This window comes from Ranitomeya imitator, chromosome 1, assembly GCF_032444005.1.
Source record: "Ranitomeya imitator isolate aRanImi1 chromosome 1, aRanImi1.pri, whole genome shotgun sequence".
Lineage (NCBI taxonomy): Eukaryota > Metazoa > Chordata > Amphibia > Anura > Dendrobatidae > Ranitomeya > Ranitomeya imitator.
In genome coordinates, this window is record NC_091282.1 from 1,220,846,099 (window position 1) to 1,220,870,574 (window position 24,476).

The 24,476-nt window shown below is 49.6% G+C and overlaps 2 protein-coding genes across 6 annotated transcripts in view; one reads left to right on the top strand and one right to left on the bottom strand.

Annotated features, from left to right (window-relative positions):
* ALMS1 (ALMS1 centrosome and basal body associated protein) overlaps positions 1–9,536 on the top strand; it is a 60,539-nt gene extending 51,003 nt beyond the window's left edge. For both annotated transcript variants that reach the window (XM_069745082.1, XM_069745083.1), the window contains exons 10-18: positions 219–374; positions 5,580–7,015; positions 7,120–7,225; positions 7,430–7,600; positions 7,715–7,959; positions 8,033–8,195; positions 8,788–8,851; positions 9,030–9,129; positions 9,334–9,536. In XM_069745082.1, the coding sequence (XP_069601183.1) occupies positions 219–374; positions 5,580–7,015; positions 7,120–7,225; positions 7,430–7,600; positions 7,715–7,959; positions 8,033–8,195; positions 8,788–8,851; positions 9,030–9,129; positions 9,334–9,378 (2,486 nt within the window). In that variant the 3' untranslated portion in view covers positions 9,379–9,536. The remainder of the gene's footprint in view (positions 1–218; positions 375–5,579; positions 7,016–7,119; positions 7,226–7,429; positions 7,601–7,714; positions 7,960–8,032; positions 8,196–8,787; positions 8,852–9,029; positions 9,130–9,333) is intronic.
* A 281-nt stretch (positions 9,537–9,817) lies between these two features.
* AP5S1 (adaptor related protein complex 5 subunit sigma 1) lies at positions 9,818–17,833 on the bottom strand. 4 transcript variants are annotated; one of them, XM_069745087.1, is made up of 4 exons: positions 17,520–17,610; positions 12,925–12,937; positions 10,755–10,939; positions 9,818–10,672 (listed from the first exon to the last, which is right to left on the bottom strand). In XM_069745087.1, exons 3-4 carry the CDS (start codon positions 10,928–10,930, stop codon positions 10,261–10,263), a joined length of 588 nt encoding a protein of 195 aa, XP_069601188.1. In that variant the 5' UTR covers positions 10,931–10,939; positions 12,925–12,937; positions 17,520–17,610; the 3' UTR covers positions 9,818–10,260. The 4 variants fall into 4 exon arrangements, with proteins under 4 accessions (XP_069601188.1, XP_069601187.1, XP_069601185.1 ...); XM_069745086.1 differs by lacking the exon at positions 12,925–12,937 and adding an exon at positions 13,380–13,392 and having other exon boundaries at positions 17,520–17,599; XM_069745084.1 differs by lacking the exons at positions 12,925–12,937; positions 17,520–17,610 and adding an exon at positions 17,653–17,833.
* Positions 17,834–24,476: the final 6,643 nt, after the last annotated feature.

A 24,476-nucleotide genomic window follows, 5' to 3' on the forward strand; every position in this document is an offset into this window, starting at 1 on the left:
TCGCCGCTCGTCCTTGCACACAAACCCTCCTATCGCAGCTGTTTAGTCTCCCCACATCAACGTCCCCGTGCCCTCCTTGCACCCACTCCCTCCTCACAGTGATGTCCCAGCGCTGTCCTTGCACTCAAGCCCTCCCCGCAGCGACATCCCTGTGCCCTCCTTGCAGTGGTTGTTTGAACTCAATAATAACAGTTGCTCCTCTTCCTTATTTCTTACAGGCTCCAATGACGCCATTTCCCCAAAGTTTCCCCCCGACATTTTGGGGTCCGCTACAGAAAAGTTACCAGACCCCTATATACCCAAACACCGAGAGGGTATCTACAGTAAAGAACCGAGCCTGAAGATGGCAGACTGGAAGCAGAAGTCGGCACGAGGTGAGCCGCAGCAATAACATGGCCGCCAGATCGACCAGTATGGTTCCGTACCACTCACATCCAGAGCAGCAGTCATAGTTCTGTCAGCTGCACTGTCACATCGACAAGTCTCATCCTGCGCATGTGCGTGGCGTCTTCACCACTGTGTTCACATGTAACAGAAAATTTCCTACAGAGAAAAGCGACAGCGCTGACCTGCAGAATCTGCCCGGAAAAGCCAAGAGTCAGCCGCATGGAATGACGACAGTTGGCCGCGTGACGGCAGTGTCAGGGATCCCAGGGAGGATATCGTTCTCATCCCTGCCGCTCACTCTAATATGCCATGAACCAGGGTTGTTTGGTTGCCCCTGGTTCTTTTCTGATGGGGATTGAGCTATATCCCACTTCCCAGTTTCGGTTTAGAACTTGCATCTCTCTGGCGCCCCTCTTACCGTTAGGTCAGACCAGGTACTGCACCTAGGATAATTAGTCGCCAGAAAGGCTGCCTGCTATGTACTGGCTAATGGGCACACTGCAGCGATGGCGATATAACTACTCCCACTCAGGTGGGAACAATAATTATCAACGCCGCTAATCGCTACAAAGCCTCCCAAACGCACAGGACAAATCCGCTGCCACCAGCTCCGATTTCTTAATTATTAACGGGTCCAGAGCCAACCCAGATTAGTAGCGTAATTCGCTTCAGAGGACGTGAGAGTACGTTATAGAGTCATGAGACACAAGCTAGTAATTTTATATATGTTACTCCTAAAAGGTAGGCAGTGTTTACAAAAGTATAAAAAGACAACTATCGTATCTACAGTACAATTACAAATAAAATGGGGTTAACGTTGAAAAAGAACACTTAGGCTATGTGCACACGTTCAGGATTTCTTGCAGAAATTTCCTGAACAAAACCGGACATTTTCTGCAAGAAATCAGCATGCGTTTTTGTACACTTTTTTGCGTGTTTTTTGTGCGTTTTTTTCCGGAGCCTCCCAATGCATTAAATAGCGGGAAAAATGCAAAAAATCCGCAAAATTAATGAACATGCTGCGTTTTTTACCGCAATGCGTTTTTTTGTGGAAACAAAACGCATCATGTGCATAAAAATTGCGAAATGCATTCTAAATGATGGGATGCATAATGTATGCGTTTTTATAGCGAAAAAACGGAAAACATCCGAACGTGTGCGCACAGCTTTACAGTTCCTTACACTGTGTGCAGAATTATTAGGCAAGTTGTATTTTAGAGGATTATTTTTATTATTGATCAACAACTATGTTCTCAATCAACCCAAAAGACTCATAAATATCAAAGCTTAATATTTTTGGACGTTGCAGTGTTTTTTTTTAGATTTGGCTATCTTAGGAGGATATCTGTTTGTGCAGGTAACTATTACTGTGCAGAATTATTAGGCAACTTAATAAAAACCAAATCTATTCCCATCTCACTTGTTTATTTTCACCAGGTAAACCAATATCACTGCACAAAATGGAGAAATAAACATTTCTGACATGCAAAACCAAACCTCATAAATGAGTGCCCAATATAGCCCCTTTCTTTATGATGACACCCAGCAGCCTCCATCCATAGATTCTGTCAGTTGCTTGATCTGTTTACGGCCAACATTGGTGCAGCGGCCACCACAGCCTCCAGACACTGTTCCGAGAGGTGGACTGTTCTCCCTCCCTGTAGATCTCACATTTTATGAGGGACCACAGGTTCTCTATGGGATTCAGATCAGGTGAACAAGGGGCCATGTCATTATTTTTTCTTCTCTGAGACCTTTCCTGGCCAGCCACGCTGTGGAGTATTTGGGGGCATGTGATGGAGCATTGTCCTGCAGGAAAATCATGTTTTTCTTGAACGATACCGACTTCTTCCTGTACCACTGCTTGATGAAGTCTTCCAGAAACTGGCAGTAGGTCTGGGAGTTGAGCTTCACTCCATCCTCAATCCGAAAAGGTCCCACAAGTCCATCTTTGATGATCCCAGCCCATACCAGTCCCACCTCCACCTTGCTGGGTCTGAGTCGGAGTGGAGCTCTCTGCCCTTTACTGATCCAGCCTCCAGCCCGTCCATCCGGCCTCCGGCCCGTCCATCCGGCCCATCAAGAGTCACTCTCATTTCATCAGTCCATAAAACCTTTGAAAATTCTTCAGATATTTCTTGGCCCAGTCTTGACGTTTTATGTTTCTTATTCAGAGGTGGTCGTTTTTCAGCCTTCCTTACCTTGGCCATGTCCCTGAATATCGCACACCTTGTGCTTTTTGTTACTCCAGTAACGTTGCAGCTCTGAAATATGGCAAAACTGGTGGCAAATGGCATCTTGGCAGCTTCACTCTTGATTTTCCTCAATTCATGGACAGTTACTCTGCGCCTTTTTTGCCCAACACGCTCCTTGCGACCCTGTTGGCTATTTGCCATGAAACGCTTGATTGTTCGGTGATCACGTTTCAAAAGTTTGGCAATTTCAAGACTGCTGCATCCCTCTGCAAGACATCTCACAATTGTGGACTTTTCAGAGCCCGTCAAATCTCTCTTCTGACCCATTTTGCCAAAGGAAAGGAAGTTGCCTAATAATTAAGCACACCTTATATAGGGTTTAGGTCATTACACAACACCCCTCCTCATTACAGAGATGCACATCACCTGATTTACTGAAGTGGTAGTTTGCTCTCAGCCTGAACAGCTTGGAGTAGGACAACATGTATAAAAAGTATCATGTGGTCAAAATACAACTTGCCTAATAATTCTGCACACAGTGTATGTCATTTCATCTCAGGGCAGACCAGGTGGCTCGGGGGAAGGGTGACACATCAAGATGCATTACAGTTGGGTCTCGCAGCTAGACCCTAGACAAAAGACTAATGAAGAATGATGTCTCACTTATCTCCGTGCCCAAAATCAAGGCACTCCCCCTGTGGTGACCTCACTCAGAGGTTGAATACTCCACTTTCTTAGAGTCATGACAAGCCATTTCTATACATACACTACCGTTCAAAAATTTAGGGTCACTTAGAAATTTCCTTATTTTTGAAAGAAAAGTACATTTTTTTCCAATGAAGTTAACAAATGATTCAGAAATACACTCTATACATTGTTAATGTGGTAAATGACTATTCTAGCTGCAAACGTCTGGTTTGTAATGCAATATCTTCATAGGTGTATAGAGGCCCATTTCCAACATCCATCACTCCAGTGTTATTATGGTACTTTGTGTTTGCTAACTGTGTAAGAAAGCTAATGGATGGTTAGAATACCCTTGAAAACCCTTGTGCAAGTATGTTAGCACAGCTGAAAACAGTTTGGCTGATTAGAGAATGTATAAACCTGACCTTCCTTTGAGCTAGTTGAGAATCTGGAGCATTACATTAGTTGGTTCCGTTAAACTCTCAAATGGCCAGAAAAAAAGAACTTTAATGTGAAACTCGACAGTCTATACTTGTTCTTAGAAATGAAGGCCAAGAAACTGAAGATTTCCTACAACGGTGTGTACTACTCCCTTCAGAGGAGAGCACAAACAGGCTCTAACCAGAGTAGAAAGAGAAGTGGGAGGCCGCGCTGCACAACTGAGCAACAAGACAAGTACATTAGAGTCTGCAGTTTGAGAAATCAACGCCTCACAGGTCCTCAACCGGCAGCTTCATTAAATAGTACACGCAAAACGCCAGTGTCAACGTCTATAGTGAAGAGGCGACTCCAGGATGCAGAGTGGCAAAGAAAGAGCCATATCTGAGACTGGCTAATAAAAGGAAAACATTAATATGGGCAAAAGAGCAGACATTGGACAGAGGAAGATTGGAAAAAAGTGTTATTGACAGACGAATCCAAGTTTGAGGTGTTTGGATCACACAGAAGAACATTTGTGAGAATCAGAACAACTGAAAAGATGCTCGAAGAGTGTGACGCCACCTGTCAAGCATGGTGGAGGTAATGTGATGGTCTGGGGTTGCTTTGGTGCTGGTAAAGTGGGAGATTTGTACAAGGTAAAAGGGATTTTGAATAAGGAAGGCTATCACTCCATTTTGCATCGCCATGCCATACCCTGTGGACAGCGCTTGATTGGAGCCAATTTCATCCTACAACAGGACAATGACCCAAAGCCACCTCCAAATTATGCAAGAACTATTTAGGGAAGAAGAAGCAGCTGGTATTCTATCTGTAATGGAGTGGCCAGCGCAGTCACCAGATCTCAGCACCATTGAGCTGTTGTGGGAGCAGCTTGACCGTATGGTACAAAAAGTGCCCATCAAGCAAAACCAACTTGTGGAGGGGCTTCTGGAAGCATGGGGGGAAATGTCTTCAGATTACCTCTGAAAATCAACTGCTACAATGCCAAAGGTCTGCAATGCTGGAATTGCTGCAAAGGAGCAAAGATTTAAGGAGAAAATTATTATTTCAAATAAAAATCTTTTTTTCAAACCTTGTCAATGTCTGGACTAGATTTACAATTCATTTGGCAACTCATTGGATTAATAAAAGTATGATTTATCGTGGAAAACACAAAATTGTCTGGGTGACCCTAAACTTTTGAACGGTACTGTAACGCGCTGTATGAACCTTGTAGAAGAACGACACAATGATCATGATGCTCACCACATCATGGGGGTTCTTTTAAGTATATACACGGCATAGATTCATGACCCGTTTATAGAGAAATCCGTTCCTTGCATTTCATTGGGTTTAGATCCTAGCGATTTCAGTGAGTTATAGATTTCTCAGTGGACATCCGGAATATGTAACTTTTATATCGCTATCCCTGATCGGTGCCATTATGCATAACTTTCCAAGAACAAAAGAGTCCCATGCGGTTTGAAAGTTGCTGTACCAGTTTTAGCTGGTATCAGGCGGGAGGGGGGATGAGGGGTTTAGACAGAACACTGGCTTTCCCAGCTCAAAGCCATAAAAATTCCTCAGTGAATGTTGCTGGCATGCTGGTCTCACATTGCAGCTATATAGCAGGGGGGAGGGAGGAAGAGTGGCTTAGACTTCCAGCCTGTGCTGGCAGGCAGAGGAAACTGCAGCTGAGAGCTTTGTATGTGTAAATTGAAGTAATCAGAACTTCTTCCTATTTCCTGACAGGCAGGAATCTGGCATAATGACCCAGAGAGGCTGCAGCTCTGGATGTGACTGGAGTAGGTGCATGGATCCCAGGACTCGGGATGTGATGTCTCATGTCGTCTTTGAAGGAGACACATTAAGTATTTTCTTCTTTTTTAGGTCCAGCTGACGACGTACAGTCATCCTGGCATCCATCAGCTCCCGCTCCACTGTCATCCCTGGCAGAACACGATTCTGGGAACTTAAATAAAATGTCCTACAGTCCCCGCCATCCTAGGAGATCTGAGTCCAGAGAGATGTCGGACCCCAGGGGGTGGCAGCTGTATCCAGCCTCCTCCACGGAGGATAACCAGTTCCTCCCTTTACAACCAGAAATTGATTATCCCCAAGAACAGTCTGATAGTGACATACGATCAGGGTCTGGGGTCTCCATGGTGAGAATGCGGAAGGAGACTATCACAGACACTGCTGCACGGACCCCCGCACAGACCCCCAGAGGACTGAGTCACGAGAGCACACAGACTTCTGGAGGACTGAAACACAAGAGCGCGCTGACCCCTGAAGGACTGAGTCACAAGAGGGCACAGACCTCCGGAGGACTGAGTCACAAGAGCGCCCAGACCTCTGATGGACTGAGTCATAAGAGCGCACAGATCCCTGGAGGACTGAGTCACAAGAGCGCGGAGACCCCTGGAGGACTGAGTCATAAGAGCGCACAGACCCCCGGAGGACTGAGTCACGAGAGCGCCCAGACTTCTGAAGGACTGAGTCACAAGAGCGCGCAGACCCCCGGAGGACTGAGTCACGAGAGCGCCCAGACCACCGGAGGACTGAGTCACAAGAGCGCACAGACCCCCGAAGGACTGAGTCACAAGAGCGCGCAGACCCCCGGAGGACTGAGTCACAAGAGCGTGCAGACCCCCGAAGGACGGAGCAGTTATCCCAGCAGCAGCCTGGACCAGAACTTCTCCAGAACTCGGAGCGACGTTTCCCATCAGAGCCTGGACGATCTGTGGGCGCGATACACGGGAAGCAGAAGGCAGCCGACCGAGTCCAGCAGAGATGTGGAGGTGTCCCTTGTGGAGAGTCTCGAGCGGCTGGCCAGGCTGCTGCAGAACCCCCCGCTTCGCTCACGGAGGTCATATAAAGACGAGGAGAGCCGTCAGAAGAGAGAAACAAAGAAAGCCGCCCGGGAGCAGTGGTACAGGAGGAAACTGGGCGAGGACCCTGAGCCGGATGATGGCTCAATGGATAAATCCTACGAGGACAGTCCTGACCACGGCTCGCTGCAGTCAGACCCCATGTCTGAGGTGAGAAGTACGGTGACCACCACCAGCACAGAGTCACAGGTGGGCAGCGATGCCTCATCCATGACTGTTGGCAGCACCTCTGTGTCCACCATAGACACCATCAGACTGATTAACGCTTTTGGACCCGGGAGGGTTCTCCCATCATCAAGACTCGGCCGTCTATATAGCACCATCAGCCTGCAGAAGAAACACACCGAGGAGACGGTGAGGGGATCGAAGCGAGCGTCAGCGGGCCGGGGGACCTCCAGGACAGAGATGCAGGAGCTGCTAAAGAGTCGGTCCAAGGTAGAGAACGCAAGATTATGGCCGGGGGAATGTGGCCGCATTATACAGATCCATGGCTCATGGTGCCACTCATGTCGCTCATTGTGTCTCCTTCTCTCCTTAAGATGGCAGATGCTGAATCTGTTGCCTTGTCCAACTGTTTATGGGAACCAAGTCCAGCGCTACGACAGAAGAAGAGCAGCTGCAGGCAGAACAAGGGTGTCCAAGCTGGTAGGTTGCCTCTGCATCTGGGTGGGCTGCCTTTGCGTTCGGGTGGGCTGCCTCTGGCTTCCGGCTGTCAGGCCGCCTCTGGCTTCCGGCTGTCAGGCCGCCTCTGGTGTCTGACTGTTGGGCCGCCTTTGGTCTCTCGGAGTGGCCTTTTTGGATGTAGCCCCCCAGTCCAGTTCTTATACCGAGGGTCTCTGGTTCCTCTAGGAGAGCTGGAGATTGTGATGAGCGGCACCAAGAAGAACACAAGAGATGTGGGGACCACCTTCCCATCTCCAGGAGGTGAGCGGCTGATGACAGCGACTGCTGTGAACATGGAGGCGAACACAAGAGCATCAAAACGCAAAGTGACCATAGCAGCTCCGTACATCCCGCCAGGTGGGCGACCTCTCCAGCTGTGCCATACTGGCAGACTGCTGCTGTGTTGGTGCTATGGTGCCTATTAACCATCTGATGTCTGTCATAATCGGGCTCTTCTCGCTGTAATTGCAGGGCTGAGCTGGTTTGTGCCGGCTGAAAACCTGAAATCCGAGTCTCGGAAGGAGAATGAGCCGCGGATGAGGAGAAGTCCGGTGCTGGCTTGGTACGAGCCAGTGACCAGCACCAAACCCTGGAGAGAACCCCTGCGGGAGAAGAATGAACAGGACCAGGTCACGTGGAGAGCAGACGGCCCGATCCCCAGCACCAGGGTCGTCCCCACCACACTGGACAAGCCCTTCATCAAAGTGTCCCTGCAGGTGAGGGCGGGCGGGTGTGGAGTCCTGAGCGCGGTCCTCGGGGTCCTGGGTAATTCTCCGTGTTGTGTCTCAGGAGGCTCTGAGGTCTCACCGGCCAGACTTTATCTTCCACTCCGGAGAGAGGGTGAAAAGGCTGCAGATCCTCGCGGAGGAGCGCAAATTACAGAGCATGTTCCAGGATGAGAGAGACCAGCTCTTCAACCAGCCGTCTAGGATCGCGGCCCCCAAATACAAAGGTGGGTTCTAGGGCAAACCAGAATGATGACCGGATCCAGCTCTCTTCACTTTTATCCTCCGCTTTCCCATTCCTCCAGTCTAATAGGCCACTCTGTAACTTTTCCTCCTGCAGACTCTTCTGTCCCTCATCTTCCTGCAGGCACCAACCTGTCCCTCGTCCTCAGTCTGTCACTCTTCCACTTCCTTCCATGTCACACCCTGTCACTCTTCCACGTCCCACCCTGTCACTCTTCCTCTTCTTCCTTCCATGTCCCACCCTCTCACTCTTCCACTTCCTTCCATGTCCCACCGTCACTCTTCCACTTCCTTCCATGTCCCACCCTGTCACTCTTCCTCTTCTTCCTTCCGAGTCCCACTCTGTCTCTTTTCCTCCTGCAGATTATTCTGTCCCTCCTCCTTTTCTCCAGGCCCCCTTTTCCTCCTTCTCTTGTTTCTCCAGGCCCTCCTCTGTCCCTCTTCTTCCTCCAGCCCCCCTGACATTCTCTCCATCTTTGCTGGGCCTCTTCTGGTTCCTGTCGGCTCTGGATCTGTGTAATGATGGGCGCTGGTTATAACCCGTCACCAGTTCATCTCATACGTTTCCCCTCATAGATTCCAGATTATTGCAGCAGAACCGAACCATCCCGAAAAAAGAGATGATACAAAGGTCCAAGAGGTGAGACGGAGCGCTGCTCGGGGGTGATGACATCTGTGCCCTGGTGTTATAATAATAATACCGGACAGGCGAGGAGTGTAGGGAGGAGACTGCGGGGTTTCCATAGGTATCTACAAGCTGAGGACACAGCGCTGGGTGGAAGCTCCGGTATTTATTGTATTCATCGTGTTTATTCCAGGATTTATGAGCAGCTCCCAGAAATCAGGAAGAGAAAGGAAGAAGAAAAGCGAAGATCGGAGTACGAGACCTATCGTCTGAAGGCCCAGCTCTTCCGGAAGGTTAGTGTCCCAGTACTACAACGTCACCACACAATGGCAGCAGCAGCTTCCCGCGGCAGACGAGCAATGTAATACTACAGCAGCGCCACAAGATGGCAGCACCTCCTGGCGCATACATACACCGCTCAGTTCTGTGTGCGCGGCTGATTCCTCTGTGCTGCTGGGAGGACTCGGTCTTCATCGGTTGATTTTCCTCTCTTGCAGAAAGTGACCAATCGCCTTCTGGGCAGGAAGACCCCCTGGAACTGACCCCTTCCCAGCACCAGGAAATGCCTTCTTCCCCGCACATGTGGCAGCGCCGACCCCTCCCTGCATTTTTTTCTAGAGTTTGGTATTATTATTTTTTTAGCAGACAGAAATTTTATATTTTCGTGGTTTTATAATTTAAATAAAAATAATATATTTGACTTTAGTGTTTGTCATCCGTCTCCAGTCACAGCCAGAGCTGCAGCTGTACTTCAGCTTTCCTTCTCAGGCATCTCCCTCCAGCAGAGGGCAGCGTAACGTGGAGGTGTTGTGATACTGTAACTGCAGCTCCGGTTGTGTTAGGAGGATATGGTCGGACCCCATAAACGGTCATGTTACTCCAAAAACAGTCAGTAATTCAAGCCCACAATAATTAGACCAGCTGCAAAAGTAAGTGCAGCCTCGTAATAGAGGATTTCCAGTCATTGACAACAAGCAGAGATCTTGAAAAAAAAAATATTTATTTATGCAGGATTGATGGTCAACATGGCGGTCGTCATCCCATATGATGTGGTGGGGCAGCTGTTCCCCAGGCGGCTGTCGCCCCTTAAGCCAGGGCTACCGTTCTTCAGACCGCTGCCCAGTAACATGGAATCCCCGTTCCCCATAAGCCAGGGCTGCCATTCCTCAGACCGCGACCCCGTAACACGGAACAGTCGTTGCTCAGGCTGCCGTCACCCCATAAGCCACAACCGCCATTCCTCAGGCCCCCGTCACATGGAACCGCCGTTCCTCAGACTGCTGCCCCATAAGATGGAACACCATTCCTGAGACCACCGCTGCCCCATAACATGGAACAGTCATTCCTCAGGCCGCAGTCGCCCCGTAAGCCAGGGCCGCCATTCCTCAGACCGCCGTCACCCCGTCACATGGAACCGTCGTTCCTCAGGCGGTCAAGCACCCGCTCAGCTCCTTCTCTAGGGCCTGCACGGCCGCGTGACTGAGGAACAGCAGCGTCCCCTGCGGTATGAAGGCGTCCAGGATCAGCTCCATCTTGTCGGCGCGGAGGACGGCGTGACTGCTGTGGGTGAGGAGGCGCAGCGTCTCCAGCAGATACTTCACCATCATCCGCAGCGTCATCTCCGCCAGCGTCAGGTTCTCCTGGGGGTCACAGATCATAGTGAAGCCGAAGAGGTGAACTCCGACCCAGAGCACGACCATCTCCTGGGGAAAGAGCGCCCCCGCCGATAACCCCAGGACCCCAACATCCTCCTCATGGAGAACAACCGGCTCCTCCGAATCAGCAGCCGGACGAGCGGAGACCTGACGTCTCAGCAGACACCGCGACTCCACCTGCCTGAGGAAGAGAGTGGAGCAATGCATCATGGGAGATGTGAGCATCTTGTGGGGGATCTGTCCGTGCAGCGGGGGGACATTACCGAGCCACAGCCGCCATCTGCTGCTTCCTCCTCACATTCTCCTTCTCTAGAAATTCATCATCCGTCCGCTGCTGATCGTCTAAGACTCCGCAGGTGAAAACTCGCTGATACAGGACCCTGCAGGGCGGACCCCCAGGAGCAGGGCCCACCGTGTGGATAACGAAACCATAGACCATGGCGCAGCTCTGCAACATATAATGCAACAGTCTGAAATTAACACCTCCGCTGCCCCCAACAAGACCCAGAAGCCCCCGGGACCAGATATCACCTGAGAGACAGGGTCCGACCACTGCCCCCAACAAGGACCAGAAGCCCCCAGGACCAGATATCACCTCAGACAGACAGGGTCCGAACACTGCCCCCAACAAGGACCAGAAGCCCCCAGGACCACCCATCACCTGAGACAGACAGGGTCCGACCACTGCCCCCAACAAGACCCAGAAGCCCCCAGGACCAGATATCACCTGAGACAGACAGGGTCCGACCACTGCCCCCAACAAGGACCAGAAGCCCCCAGGACCAGATACCACCTGAGACAGACAGGGTCCGGCCACTGCCCCCAACAAGGACCAGAAGCCCCCAGGACCAGATATCACCTGAGACAGACAAGGTCCGAACACTGCCCCCAACAAGGACCAGAAACCCCCAGGACCAGATATCACCTGAGACAGACAGGGTCCGACCACTGCCCCCAACAAGGACCAGAAGCCCCCAAGACCAGATATCACCTGAGACAGACAGGGTCCGACCACTGCCCCCAACAAGGACCAGAAGCCCCCAGGACCAGATATCACCTGAGACAGACAGGGTCCGACCACTGCCCCCAACAAGGACCAGAAGCCCCCAGGACCACCCATCACCTGAGACAGACAGGGTCCGACCACTGCCCCCAACAAGACCCAGAAGCCCCCAGGACCAGATATCACCTGAGAGACAGACAGGGTCCGACCACTGCCCCCAACAAGGACCAGAAGCCCCCAGGACCAGATATCACCTGAGACAGACAGGGTCCGACCACTGCCCCCAACAAGGACCAGAAGCCCCCAGGACCAGATACCACCTGAGACAGACAGGGTCCGACCACTGCCCCCAACAAGGACCAGAAGCCCCCAGGACCAGATATCACCTGAGACAGACAGGGTCCGACCACTGCCCCCAACAAGGACCAGAAGCCCCCAGGACCAGATATCACCTGAGACAGACAGGGTCCGACCACTGCCCCCAACAAGGACCAGAAGCCCCCAGGACCAGATATCACCTGAGACAGACAGGGTCCGACCACTGCCCCCAACAAGGACCAGAAGCCCCCAGGACCAGATATCACCTGAGAGACAGGGTCCGACCACTGCCCCCAACAAGGACCAGAAGCCCCCAAGACCACCCATCACCTGAGACAGACAGGGTCCGACCACTGCCCCCAACAAGGACCAGAAGCCCCCAGGACCAGATATCACCTGAGACAGACAGGGTCCGACCATTGCCCCCAACAAGGACCAGAAACCACCTGAGACAGACAGGTTCCGACCACTGCCCCCAACAAGGACCAGAAGCCCCCAGGACCAGATATCACCTGAGACAGACAGCGTCCGACCACTGCCCCCAACAAGGACCAGAAGCCCCCAGGACCAGATATCACCTGAGACAGACAGGGTCCGACCACTGCCCCCAACAAGGACCAGAAGCCCCCAGGACCAGATATCACCTGAGACAGACAGGGTCCGGCCATTGCCCCCAACAAGGACCAGAAGCCCCCAGGACCAGATATCACCTGAGACAGACAGGGTCCGACCACTGCCCCCAACAAGGACCAGAAGCCCCCAGGACCAGATATCACCTGAGAGACAGACAGGGTCCGACCACTGCCCCCAACAAGGACCAGAAGCCCCCAGGACCAGATATCACCTGAGACAGACAGGGTCCGACCACTGCCCCCAACAAGGACCAGAAGCCCCCAGGACCAGATATCACCTGAGAGACAGACAGGGTCCGACCACTGCCCCCAACAAGGACCAGAAGCCCCCAGGACCAGATACCACCTGAGAGACAGACAGGGTCCGACCACTGCCCCCAACAAGGACCAGAAGCCCCCAGGACCAGATATCACCTGAGACAGACAGGGTCCGACCACTGCCCCCAACAAGGACCAGAAGCTCCCAGGACCAGATATCACCTGAGAGACCGGGTCCGACCACCGCCCCCAACAAGGACCAGAAGCCCCCAGGACCAGATATCACCTGAGAGACCGGGTCCGACCACTGCCCCCAACAAGGACCAGAAGCCCCCAGGACCAGATATCACCTGAGACAGACAGGGTCCGACCACTGCCCCCAACAAGGACCAGAAGCCCCCAGGACCAGATATCACCTGAGAGACAGGGTCCGACCACTGCCCCCAACAAGGACCAGAAGCCCCCAGGACCAGATATCACCTGAGACAGACAGGGTCCGACCACTGCCCCCAACAAGGACCAGAAGCCCCCAGGACCAGATATCACCTGAGACAGACAGGGTCCGACCACTGCCCCCAACAAGGACCAGAAGCCCCAGGACCAGATATCACCTGAGACAGACAGGGTCCGACCATTGCCCCCAACAAGGACCAGAAGCCCCCAGGACCAGATATCACCTGAGAGACCGGGTCCGACCACCGCCCCCAACAAGGACCAGAAGCCCCCAGGACCAGATATCACCTGAGAGACAGGGTCCGACCACCGCCCCCAACAAGGACCAGAAGCCCCCAGGACCAGATATCACCTGAGACAGACAGGGTCCGACCACCGCCCCCAACAAGGACCAGAAGCCCCCAGGACCAGATATCACCTGAGACAGACAGGGTCCGACCATTGCCCCCAACAAGGACCAGAAGCCCCCAGGACCAGATACCACCTGAGAGACAGGGTCCGACCACTGCCCCCAACAAGGACCAGAAGCCCCCAGGACCAGATATCACCTGAGACAGACAGGGTCCGACCACTGCCCCCAACAAGGACCAGAAGCCCCCAGGACCAGATATCACCTGAGACAGACAGGGTCCGACCATTGCCCCCAACAAGGACCAGAAGCCCCCAGGACCAGATACCACCTGAGAGACAGGGTCCGACCACTGCCCCCAACAAGGACCAGAAGCCCCCAGGACCAGATATCACCTGAGACAGACAGGGTCCGACCACTGCCCCCAACAAGACCCAGAAGCCCCCAGGACCAGATATCACCTGAGAGACAGGGTCCGACCACCGCCCCCAACAAGGACCAGAAGCCCCCAGGACCAGATATCACCTGAGACAGACAGGGTCCGACCACTGCCCCCAACAAGGACCAGAAGCCCCCAGGACCAGATACCACCTGAGAGACCGGGTCCGACCACTGCCCCCAACAAGACCCAGAAGCCCCCAGGACCAGATACCACCTGAGACAGACAGGGTCCGACCATTGCCCCCAACAAGACCCAGAAGCCCCCAGGACCAGATATCACCTGAGAGACAGGGTCCGACCACCGCCCCCAACAAGGACCAGAAGCCCCCAGGACCAGATACCACCTGAGACAGACAGGGTCCGACCACTGCCCCCAACAAGGACCAGAAGCCCCCAGGACCAGATATCACCTGAGACAGACAGGGTCCGACCACTGCCCCCAACAAGAACCAGAAGCCCCCAGGACCAGATATCACCTGAGAGACAGACAGGGTCCGACCACTGCCCCCAACAAGACCCAGAAGCCCCCAGGACCAGATATCACCTGAGACAGACAGGGTCCGACCACTGCCCCCAACAAGAACCAGAAGCCCCCAGGACCAGATATCACCTGAGACAGACAGGGTCCGACCATTGCCCCCAACAAGGACCAGAAGCCCCCAGGACCAGATATCACCTGAGAGACAGGGTCCGACCACTGCCCCCAACAAGGACCAGAAGCCCCCAGGACCAGATATCACCTGAGAGACAGACAGGGTCCGACCACTGCCCCCAACAAGGACCAGAAGCCCCCAGGACCAGATATCACCTGAGAGACAGGGTCCGACCACTGCCCCCAACAAGGACCAGAAGCCCCCAGGACCAGATACCACCTGAGACAGACAGGGTCCGACCACTGCCCCCAACAAGGACCAGAAGCCCCAGGACCAGATACCACCTGAGACAGACAGGGTCCGACCACCGCCCCCAACAAGGACCAGAAGCCCCCAGGACCAGATACCACCTGAGACAGACAGGGTCCGACCATTGCCCCCAACAAGGACCAGAAGCCCCCAGGACCAGATACCACCTGAGACAGACAGGGTCCGACCACTGCCCCCAACAAGGACCAGAAGCCCCCAGGACCAGATATCACCTGAGACAGACAGGGTCCGACCACTGCCCCCAACAAGAACCAGAAGCCCCCAGGACCAGATATCACCTGAGAGACAGACAGGGTCCGACCACTGCCCCCAACAAGACCCAGAAGCCCCCAGGACCAGATATCACCTGAGACAGACAGGGTCCGACCACTGCCCCCAACAAGGACCAGAAGCCCCCAGGACCAGATATCACCTGAGACAGACAGGGTCCGACCACTGCCCCCAACAAGGACCAGAAGCCCCCAGGACCAGATACCACCTGAGACAGACAGGGTCCGACCACTGCCCCCAACAAGGACCAGAAGCCCCCAGGACCACCCATCACCTGAGACAGACAGGGCCCGACCACTGCCCCCAACAAGGACCAGAAGCCCCCAGGACCAGATATCACCTGAGAGACAGGGTCCGGCCACTGCCCCCAACAAGGACCAGAAGCCCCCAGGACCAGATATCACCTGAGAGACAGGGTCCGGCCACTGCCCCCAACAAGGACCAGAAGCCCCCAGGACCAGATATCACCTGAGAGACACAGGGTCCGACCACTGCCCCCAACAAGAACCAGAAGCCCCCAGGACCAGATATCACCTGAGACAGACAGGGTCCGACCACTGCCCCCAACAAGGACCAGAAGCCCCCAGGACCAGATATCACCTGAGACAGACAGGGTCCGGCCACTGCCCCCAACAAGGACCAGAAGCCCCCAGGACCAGATATCACCTGAGACAGACAGGGTCCGACCACTGCCCCCAACAAGGACCAGAAGCCCCCAGGACCAGATACCACCTGAGACAGACAGGGTCCGACCACTGCCCCCAACAAGGACCAGAAGCCCCCAGGACCAGATATCACCTGAGACAGACAGGGTCCGGCCACTGCCCCCAACAAGGACCAGAAGCCCCCAGGACCAGATATCACCTGAGAGACACAGGGTCCGACCACTGCCCCCAACAAGAACCAGAAGCCCCCAGGACCAGATATCACCTGAGACAGACAGGGTCCGACCACTGCCCCCAACAAGGACCAGAAGCCCCCAGGACCAGATATCACCTGAGACAGACAGGGTCCGGCCACTGCCCCCAACAAGGACCAGAAGCCCCCAGGACCAGATATCACCTGAGACAGACAGGGTCCGACCACTGCCCCCAACAAGGACCAGAAGCCCCCAGGACCAGATACCACCTGAGACAGACAGGGTCCGACCACTGCCCCCAACAAGGACCAGAAGCCCCCAGGACCAGATATCACCTGAGACAGACAGGGTCCGGCCACTGCCCCCAACAAGGACCAGAAGCCCCCAGGACCAGATATCACCTGAGACAGACAGGGTCCGACCACTGCCCCCAACAAGGACCAGAAGCCCCCAGGACCAGATATCACCTGAGACAGACAGGGTCCGACCACTGCCCCCAACAAGGACCAGAAGCCCCCAGGACCAGATATCACCTGAGACAGACAGGGTCCGAACACTGCCCCCAACAAGAACCAGAAGCCCCCAGGACCAGATATCACCTGAGAGACAGGGTCCGACCACTGCCCCCAACAAGAACCAGAAGCCCCCAGGACCAGATATCACCTGAGACAGACAGGGTCCGACCACTGCCCCCAACAAGGACCAGAAGCCCCCAGGACCAGATATCACCTGAGAGACCGGGTCCGACCACTGCCCCCAACAAGACCCAGAAGCCCCCAGGACCAGATATCACCTGAGAGACCGGGTCCGACCACTGCCCCCAACAAGAACCAGAAGCCCCCAGGACCAGATACCACCTGAGACAGACAGGGTCCGACCACTGCCCCCAACAAGGACCAGAAGCCCCCAGGACCAGATATCACCTGAGAGACAGGGTCCGACCACTGCCCCCAACAAGAACCAGAAGCCCCCAGGACCAGATACCACCTGAGACAGACAGGGTCCGACCATTGCCCCCAACAAGACCCAGAAGCCCCCAGGACCAGATATCACCTGAGAGACAGGGTCCGACCATTGCCCCCAACAAGGACCAGAAGCCCCCAGGACCAGATATCACCTGAGACAGACAGGGTCCGACCACTGCCCCCAACAAGGACCAGAAGCCCCCAGGACCAGATATCACCTGAGAGACCGGGTCCGACCACTGCCCCCAACAAGACCCAGAAGCCCCCAGGACCAGATACCACCTGAGACAGACAGGGTCCGACCATTGCCCCCAACAAGACCCAGAAGCCCCCAGGACCAGATATCACCTGAGAGACAGGGTCCGACCACCGCCCCCAACAAGGACCAGAAGCCCCCAGGACCAGATATCACCTGAGACAGACAGGGTCCGACCACTGCCCCCAACAAGGACCAGAAGCCCCCAGGACCAGATATCACCTGAGAGACAGGGTCCGACCACTGCCCCCAACAAGGACCAGAAGCCCCCAGGACCAGCCATCACCTGAGACAGACAGGATCCGGCAGTTTCCTCAGCGTCCGATCTCTGAGTGCGGAGATTTCTACATCACACAGGACGTAAATATAACGTAAAGCGGTAATTACAGGTAGTGACGTCACAGGACCGCGGTATACAGAGGTGCAGAACTCACCTGTCCCGGTCCTCACAGCGCACTGACCCCGGTGCAGGCGGCGGCCATGATAGCGGAGTCCTGGTCATATGACCGTGTCTCCAAGGAAATGGCGTCACCGGAAAGAGAGGGTCCTAACACCTTATAAGGTAGGACAAGAGCCGGAAGTTGTGGTTACAGCCGCTGCAGATCTGCGTGGACTGAGGGGCTGGGCGGCGAGTCTAGTGGGCGTGTCAGGGGAGTGGCCTTCTCTGGGAACTGCAGCTGCTCATTGGCTGTGCAGCTCCGTGCTTCGATTGGCTGCCAGGCAGTATTATAGCAGTTACTAGACGGTGGCCCGATTCTACAATATGCATGGCCATGTAGTATATTGCCCAGTCACGTAGTATATTGCCCAGTCACGTAGTATATTGCCCAGCCACGTAGTATATTGCCCAGTCACGTAGTATATTGCCCAGCCACGTAGTATATTGCCCAGCCACGTAGTATATTGCCCAGTCACGTAGTATATTGCCCAGTGACGTAGTATATTGCCCAGCCCACGTAGTATATTGCCCAGTGACGTAGTATATTGCCCAGTCATGTAGTATATTGCCCAGCCACGTAGTGTATTGCAGTCACGTAGTATATTGCCCTGTCACGTAGTATATTGCCCAGCCCACGTAGTATATTGCCCAGTCACGTAGTATATTGCCCAGTCATGTAGTATATTGCCCAGCCACGTAGTGTATTGCAGTCACGTAGTATATTGCCCAGCCACGTAGTATATTGCCCAGTCACGTAGTATATTGCCCTGTCACGTAGTATATTGCCCAGCCACGTAGTATATTGCCCAGCCATGTAGTATATTGCCCAGCCACGTAGTATATTGCCCAGCCACGTAGTATATTGCCCAGTCACGTAGTATATTGCCCAGCCACGTAGTATATTGCCCAGCCATGTAGTATATTGCCCAGTCACGTAGTATATTGCCCAGCCATGTAGTATATTGCCCAGCCACGTAGTATATTGCCCAGCCACGCAGTATATTGCCCAGCTACGTAGTATATTGCCCAGTTACGTAGTATATTGCAGTCACGTAGTATATTGCCCAGCGACGTAGTATATTGCCCAGCCACGTAGTATATTGCCCAGTTACGTAGTATATTGCCCAGCCATGTAGTATATTGACCAGCCACGCAGTATATTGCCCAGTTACGTAGTATATTGCAGTCACGTAGTATATTGCCCAGCCATGTAGTATATTGCCCAGTCACGTAGTATATTGCCCAGCCACGTAGTATATTGCCCAGCCACGTAGTATATTGCCCAGTTACGTAGTATATTGCCCAGCCACGTAGTATATTGCCCAGCCATGTAGTATATTGACCAGCCACGCAGTATATTGCCCAGCTACGTAGTATATTGCCCAGTCACGTAGTATATTGCCCAGCTACGTAGTATATTGCCCAGTCACGTAGTATATTGCAGTCACGTAGTATATTGCCCAGCCACGTAGTATATTGCCCAGCCACGTAGTATATTGCCCAGTTACGTAGTATATTGCCCAGCCACGTAGTATATAGCACAGCCATGTAGTATATTGCCCAGCCCACGTAGTATAGTGCCCAGCCACGTAGTATAGTGCCCAGTCACGTAGTATATTGCCCAGGCATGTAGTATATTGCAGTCACGTAGTATATTGCCCAGCCACGTAGTATATTGCCCAGTTACGTAGTATATTGCCCAGCCACGTAGTATATAGCACAGCCATGTAGTATATTGCCCAGCCCACGTAGTATAGTGCCCAGCCACGTAGTATATTGCCCAGCCACATAGTATATTGCCCAGCCATGTAGTATATTGCCCAGTCACATAGTATATTGCCCAGCCATGTAGTATATTGTCCAGCCACGTAGTATATTGCCCAGTTACGTAGTATATTGCCCAGTCACGTAGTATATTGCCCTGTCACGTAGTATATTGCCCAGCCACGTAGTATATTGCAGTCACGTAGTATATTGCCCAGTCACGTAGTATATTGCCCAGTCACGTAGTATATTGCCCAGCCACGTACTATATTGCCCAGCCACGTAGTATATTGCCCAGCCACGTAGTATATTGCCCAGTCACGTAGTATATTGCCCAGTCACGTAGTATATTGCAGTCACGTAGTATATTGCCCAGCCACGTGGTATATTGTCCAGCCACGTATTATATTGCCCAGCCACGTAGTATATTGCCCAGTCACGTAGTATATCGCCCTGTCACGTAGTATATCGCCCTGTCACGTAGTATATTGCCCAGCCACGTAGTATATTGCCCAGTCACGTAGTATATTGCCCAGTCACGTAGTATATTGCCCAGTCACGTAGTATATTGCCCAGTCATGTAGTATATTGCCCAGTCATGTAGTATATTGCCCAGTCACGTAGTATATTGCCCAGTCATGTAGTATATTGCTCAGACACGTAGGTATATAACACTGCCCACGCAGTATTTAGCAGTGTGTGCACCATATCCCTTTTAAACCGCTAAGTCTTCTGGGTAAGTTCGCAATGCATCTCTGGGAACAGAAGATGGAAGCCGGTGCGAGCGCATCGTCCGACGACGGAAGGTGAGTATAGCAGGTTTTTTGTTTTTTTAAATTATTTTAACATTACATCTTTTTACTATTGATGCCGCATAGGCAGCATCAATAGTAAAAACTTGGTCACACAGGGTTAATAGCAGCGGATACGGAGTGAGTTACCCGCGGCATAACGCGGTCCGTTACCGCTGGCATGAACCCTGTGTGCGTGCTGACTGCGGAGAGTATGGAGCGGGTGGCGGGCGCTGTGACTGTAGGGGAGGGACTAATCGGACTGTGCCCGTCGCTGATTGGTCGCGGTAGCCATGACAGGCAGCTGCCGAGACCAATCAGCAACGCGGGATTTCCGTTATGGAAGTTGAGGACATAAAGACGGAAGTACCTCTTAGACAATTATATATATATATTCTTGTACATAGCGGCAATATTATAGTAGTTATATTCTTGTACATAGGGGCAGTATTATAGTAGTTATATTCTTGTACATAGGGGGCAGTATTATAGTAGTTATATTCTTGTATATAGGGGCAGTATTATAGTAGTTATATTCTTGTACATAGGGGCAGTATTATAGTAGTTATATTCTTGTACATAGGAGCAGTATTATAGTAGTTATATTCTTGTACATAGAGGCAGTATTATAGTAGTTATATTCTTGTACATAGAGGACAGTATTATAGTAGTTATATTCTTGTACATAGGGGCAGTATTATAGTAGTTATATTCTTGTACATAGGGGCAGTATTATAGTAGTTATATTCTTGTACATAGGGGCAGTATTATAGTAGTTATATTCTTGTACATAGGGGCAGTATTATAGTAGTTATATTCTTGTACATAGGGGCAGTATTATAGTAGTTATATTCTTGTACATAGGAGCAGTATTATAGTAGTTATATTCTTGTACATAGGGGCAGTATTATAGTAGTTATATTCTTGTACATAGGGGCAGTATTATAGTAGTTATATTCTTGTACATAGGAGCAGTATTATAGTAGTTATATTCTTGTACATAGGGGCAGTATTATAGTAGTTATATTCTTGTACATAGGGGCAGTATTATAGTAGTTATATTCTTGTACATAGGGGCAGTATTATAGTAGTTATATTCTTGTACATAGGAGCAGTATTATAGTAGTTATATTCTTGTACATAGGGGCAGTATTATAGTAGTTATATTCTTGTACATAGGAGCAGTATTATAGTAGTTATATTCTTGTACATAGGGGCAGTATTATAGTAGTTATATTCTTGTACATAGGAGCAGTATTATAGTACTTATATTCTTGTACATAGGGGCAGTATTATAGTAGTTATATTCTTGTACATAGGAGCAGTATTATAGTAGTTATATTCTTGTACATAGGGGCAGTATTATAGTAGTTATATTCTTGTACATAGGGGCAGTATTATAGTAGTTATATTCTTGTACATAGGGGCAGTATTATAGTAGTTATATTCTTGTACATAGGAGCAGTATTATAGTAGTTATATTCTTGTACATAGGGGCAGTATTATAGTAGTTATATTCTTGTACATAGGAGCAGTATTATAGTAGTTATATTCTTGTACATAGGGGCAGTATTATAGTAGTTATATTCTTGTACATAGGAGCAGTATTATAGTACTTATATTCTTGTACATAGGGGCAGTATTATAGTAGTTATATTCTTGTACATAGGGGCAGTATTATAGTAGTTATATTCTTGCACATAGGGGCAGTATTATAGTAGTTATATTCTTGCACATAGGGGCAGTATTATAGTAGTTATATTCTTGTACATAGGGGCAGTATTATAGTAGTTATATTCTTGTACATAGGGGCAGTATTATAGTAGTTATATTCTTGTACATAGGGGCAGTATTATAGTAGTTATATTCTTGTACATAGGGGCAGTATTATAGTAGTTATATTCTTGTACATAGGAGCAGTATTATAGTACTTATATTCTTGTACATAGGGGCAGTATTATAGTAGTTATATTCTTGTACATAGGAGCAGTATTATAGTAGTTATATTCTTGTACATAGGGGCAGTATTATAGTAGTTATATTCTTGTACATAGGGGCAGTATTATAGTAGTTATATTCTTGTACATAGGGGCAGTATTATAGTAGTTATATTCTTGTACATAGGAGCAGTATTATAGTAGTTATATTCTTGTACATAGGGGCAGTATTATAGTAGTTATATTCTTGTACATAGGAGCAGTATTATAGTACTTATATTCTTGTACATAGGGGCAGTATTATAGTAGTTATATTCTTGTACATAGGAGCAGTATTATACTACTTATATTCTTGTACATAGGGGCAGTATTATAGTAGTTATATTCTTGTACATAGGGGCAGTATTATAGTAGTTATATTCTTGTACATAGGAGCAGTATTATAGTAGTTATATTCTTGTACATAGGGGCAGTATTATAGTAGTTATATTCTTGTACATAGGAGCAGTATTATAGTAGTTATATTCTTGTACATAGGGGCAGTATTATAGTAGTTATATTCTTGTACATAGGAGCAGTATTATAGTACTTATATTCTTGTACATAGGGGCAGTATTATAGTAGTTATATTCTTGTACATAGGAGCAGTATTATAGTACTTATATTCTTGTACATAGGGGCAGTATTATAGTAGTTATATTCTTGTACATAGGAGCAGTATTATAGTAGTTATATTCTTGTACATAGGGGCAGTATTATAGTAGTTATATTCTTGTACATAGGGGCAGTATTATAGTAGTTATATTCTTGTACATAGGGGCAGTATTATAGTAGTTATATTCTTGTACATAGGAGCAGTATTATAGTAGTTATATTCTTGTACATAGGGGCAGTATTATAGTAGTTATATTCTTGTACATAGGAGCAGTATTATAGTACTTATATTCTTGTACATAGGGGCAGTATTATAGTAGTTATATTCTTGTACATAGGAGCAGTATTATAGTAGTTATATTCTTGTACATAGGAGCAGTATTATAGTAGTTATATTCTTGTACATAGGGGCAGTATTATAGTAGTTATATTCTTGTACATAGCGGCAATATTATAGTAGTTATATTCTTGTACATAGGGGCAGTATTATAGTAGTTATATTCTTGCACATAGGAGCAGTATTATAGTAGTTATATTCTTGTACATAGGAGCAGTATTATAGTAGTTATATTCTTGTTCATAGGGGGCAGTATTATAGTAGTTATATTCTGGTACATAGGGGCAGTATTATAGTAGTTATATTCTTGCACATAGGAGGCAGTATTATAGTAGTTATATTCTTGTACATAGGAGCAGTATTATAGTAGTTATATTCTTGTACATAGGAGCAGTATTATAGTAGTTATATTCTTGTATATAGGGGCAGTATTATAGTAGTTATATTCTGGTACATAGGGGCAGTATTATAGTAGTTATATTCTTGTACATAGGAGCAGTATTATAGTAGTTATATTCTTGTATATAGGGGCAGTATTATAGTAGTTATATTCTTGTACATAGGAGCAGTATTATAGTAGTTATATTCTCGTATATAGGGGCAGTATTATAGTAGTTATAGTCTTGTACATAGGGGCAGTATTATAGTAGTTATATTATTGTACATAAGGGCAGTATTATAGTAGTTATATTCTTGTACATAGGGGCAGTATTATAGTAGTTATATTCTTGTTCATAAGGGGCAGTATTATACTAGTTATATTCTTGTACATAGGAGCAGTATTATAGTAGTTATATTCTTGTACATAGGGGCAGTATTATAGTAGTTATATTCTTTTACATAGGAGCAGTATTATAGTAGTTATGTTCTCTTACATAGGGGCACTATTATAGTAGTTATATTCTTTTACATAGGGGCAGTATTATAGTAGTTGTATTCTTTTACATAGGGGCAGTATTATAGTAGTTATATTCTTGTACATAGGGAGCAATATTATAGTAGTTATATTCTTGTACATAGGGGCAGTATTATAGTAGTTATATTCTTTTACATAGGGGCAGTATTATAGTAGTTATATTCTTGTACATAGGAGCAGTATTATAGTAGTTATATTCTTGTACATAGGGGCAGTATTATATTAGTTATATTCTTGTACATAGGAGCAGTATTATAGTCGTTATATTCTTTTACATAGGGGCAGTATTATAGTAGCTATATTCTTGTACATAGGAGCAGTATTATAGTCGTTATACTCTTTTACATAGGGAGCAGTATTATAGTAGTTATATTCTTGTACATAGGAGGCAGTATTATAGTAGCTATATTCTTGTACATA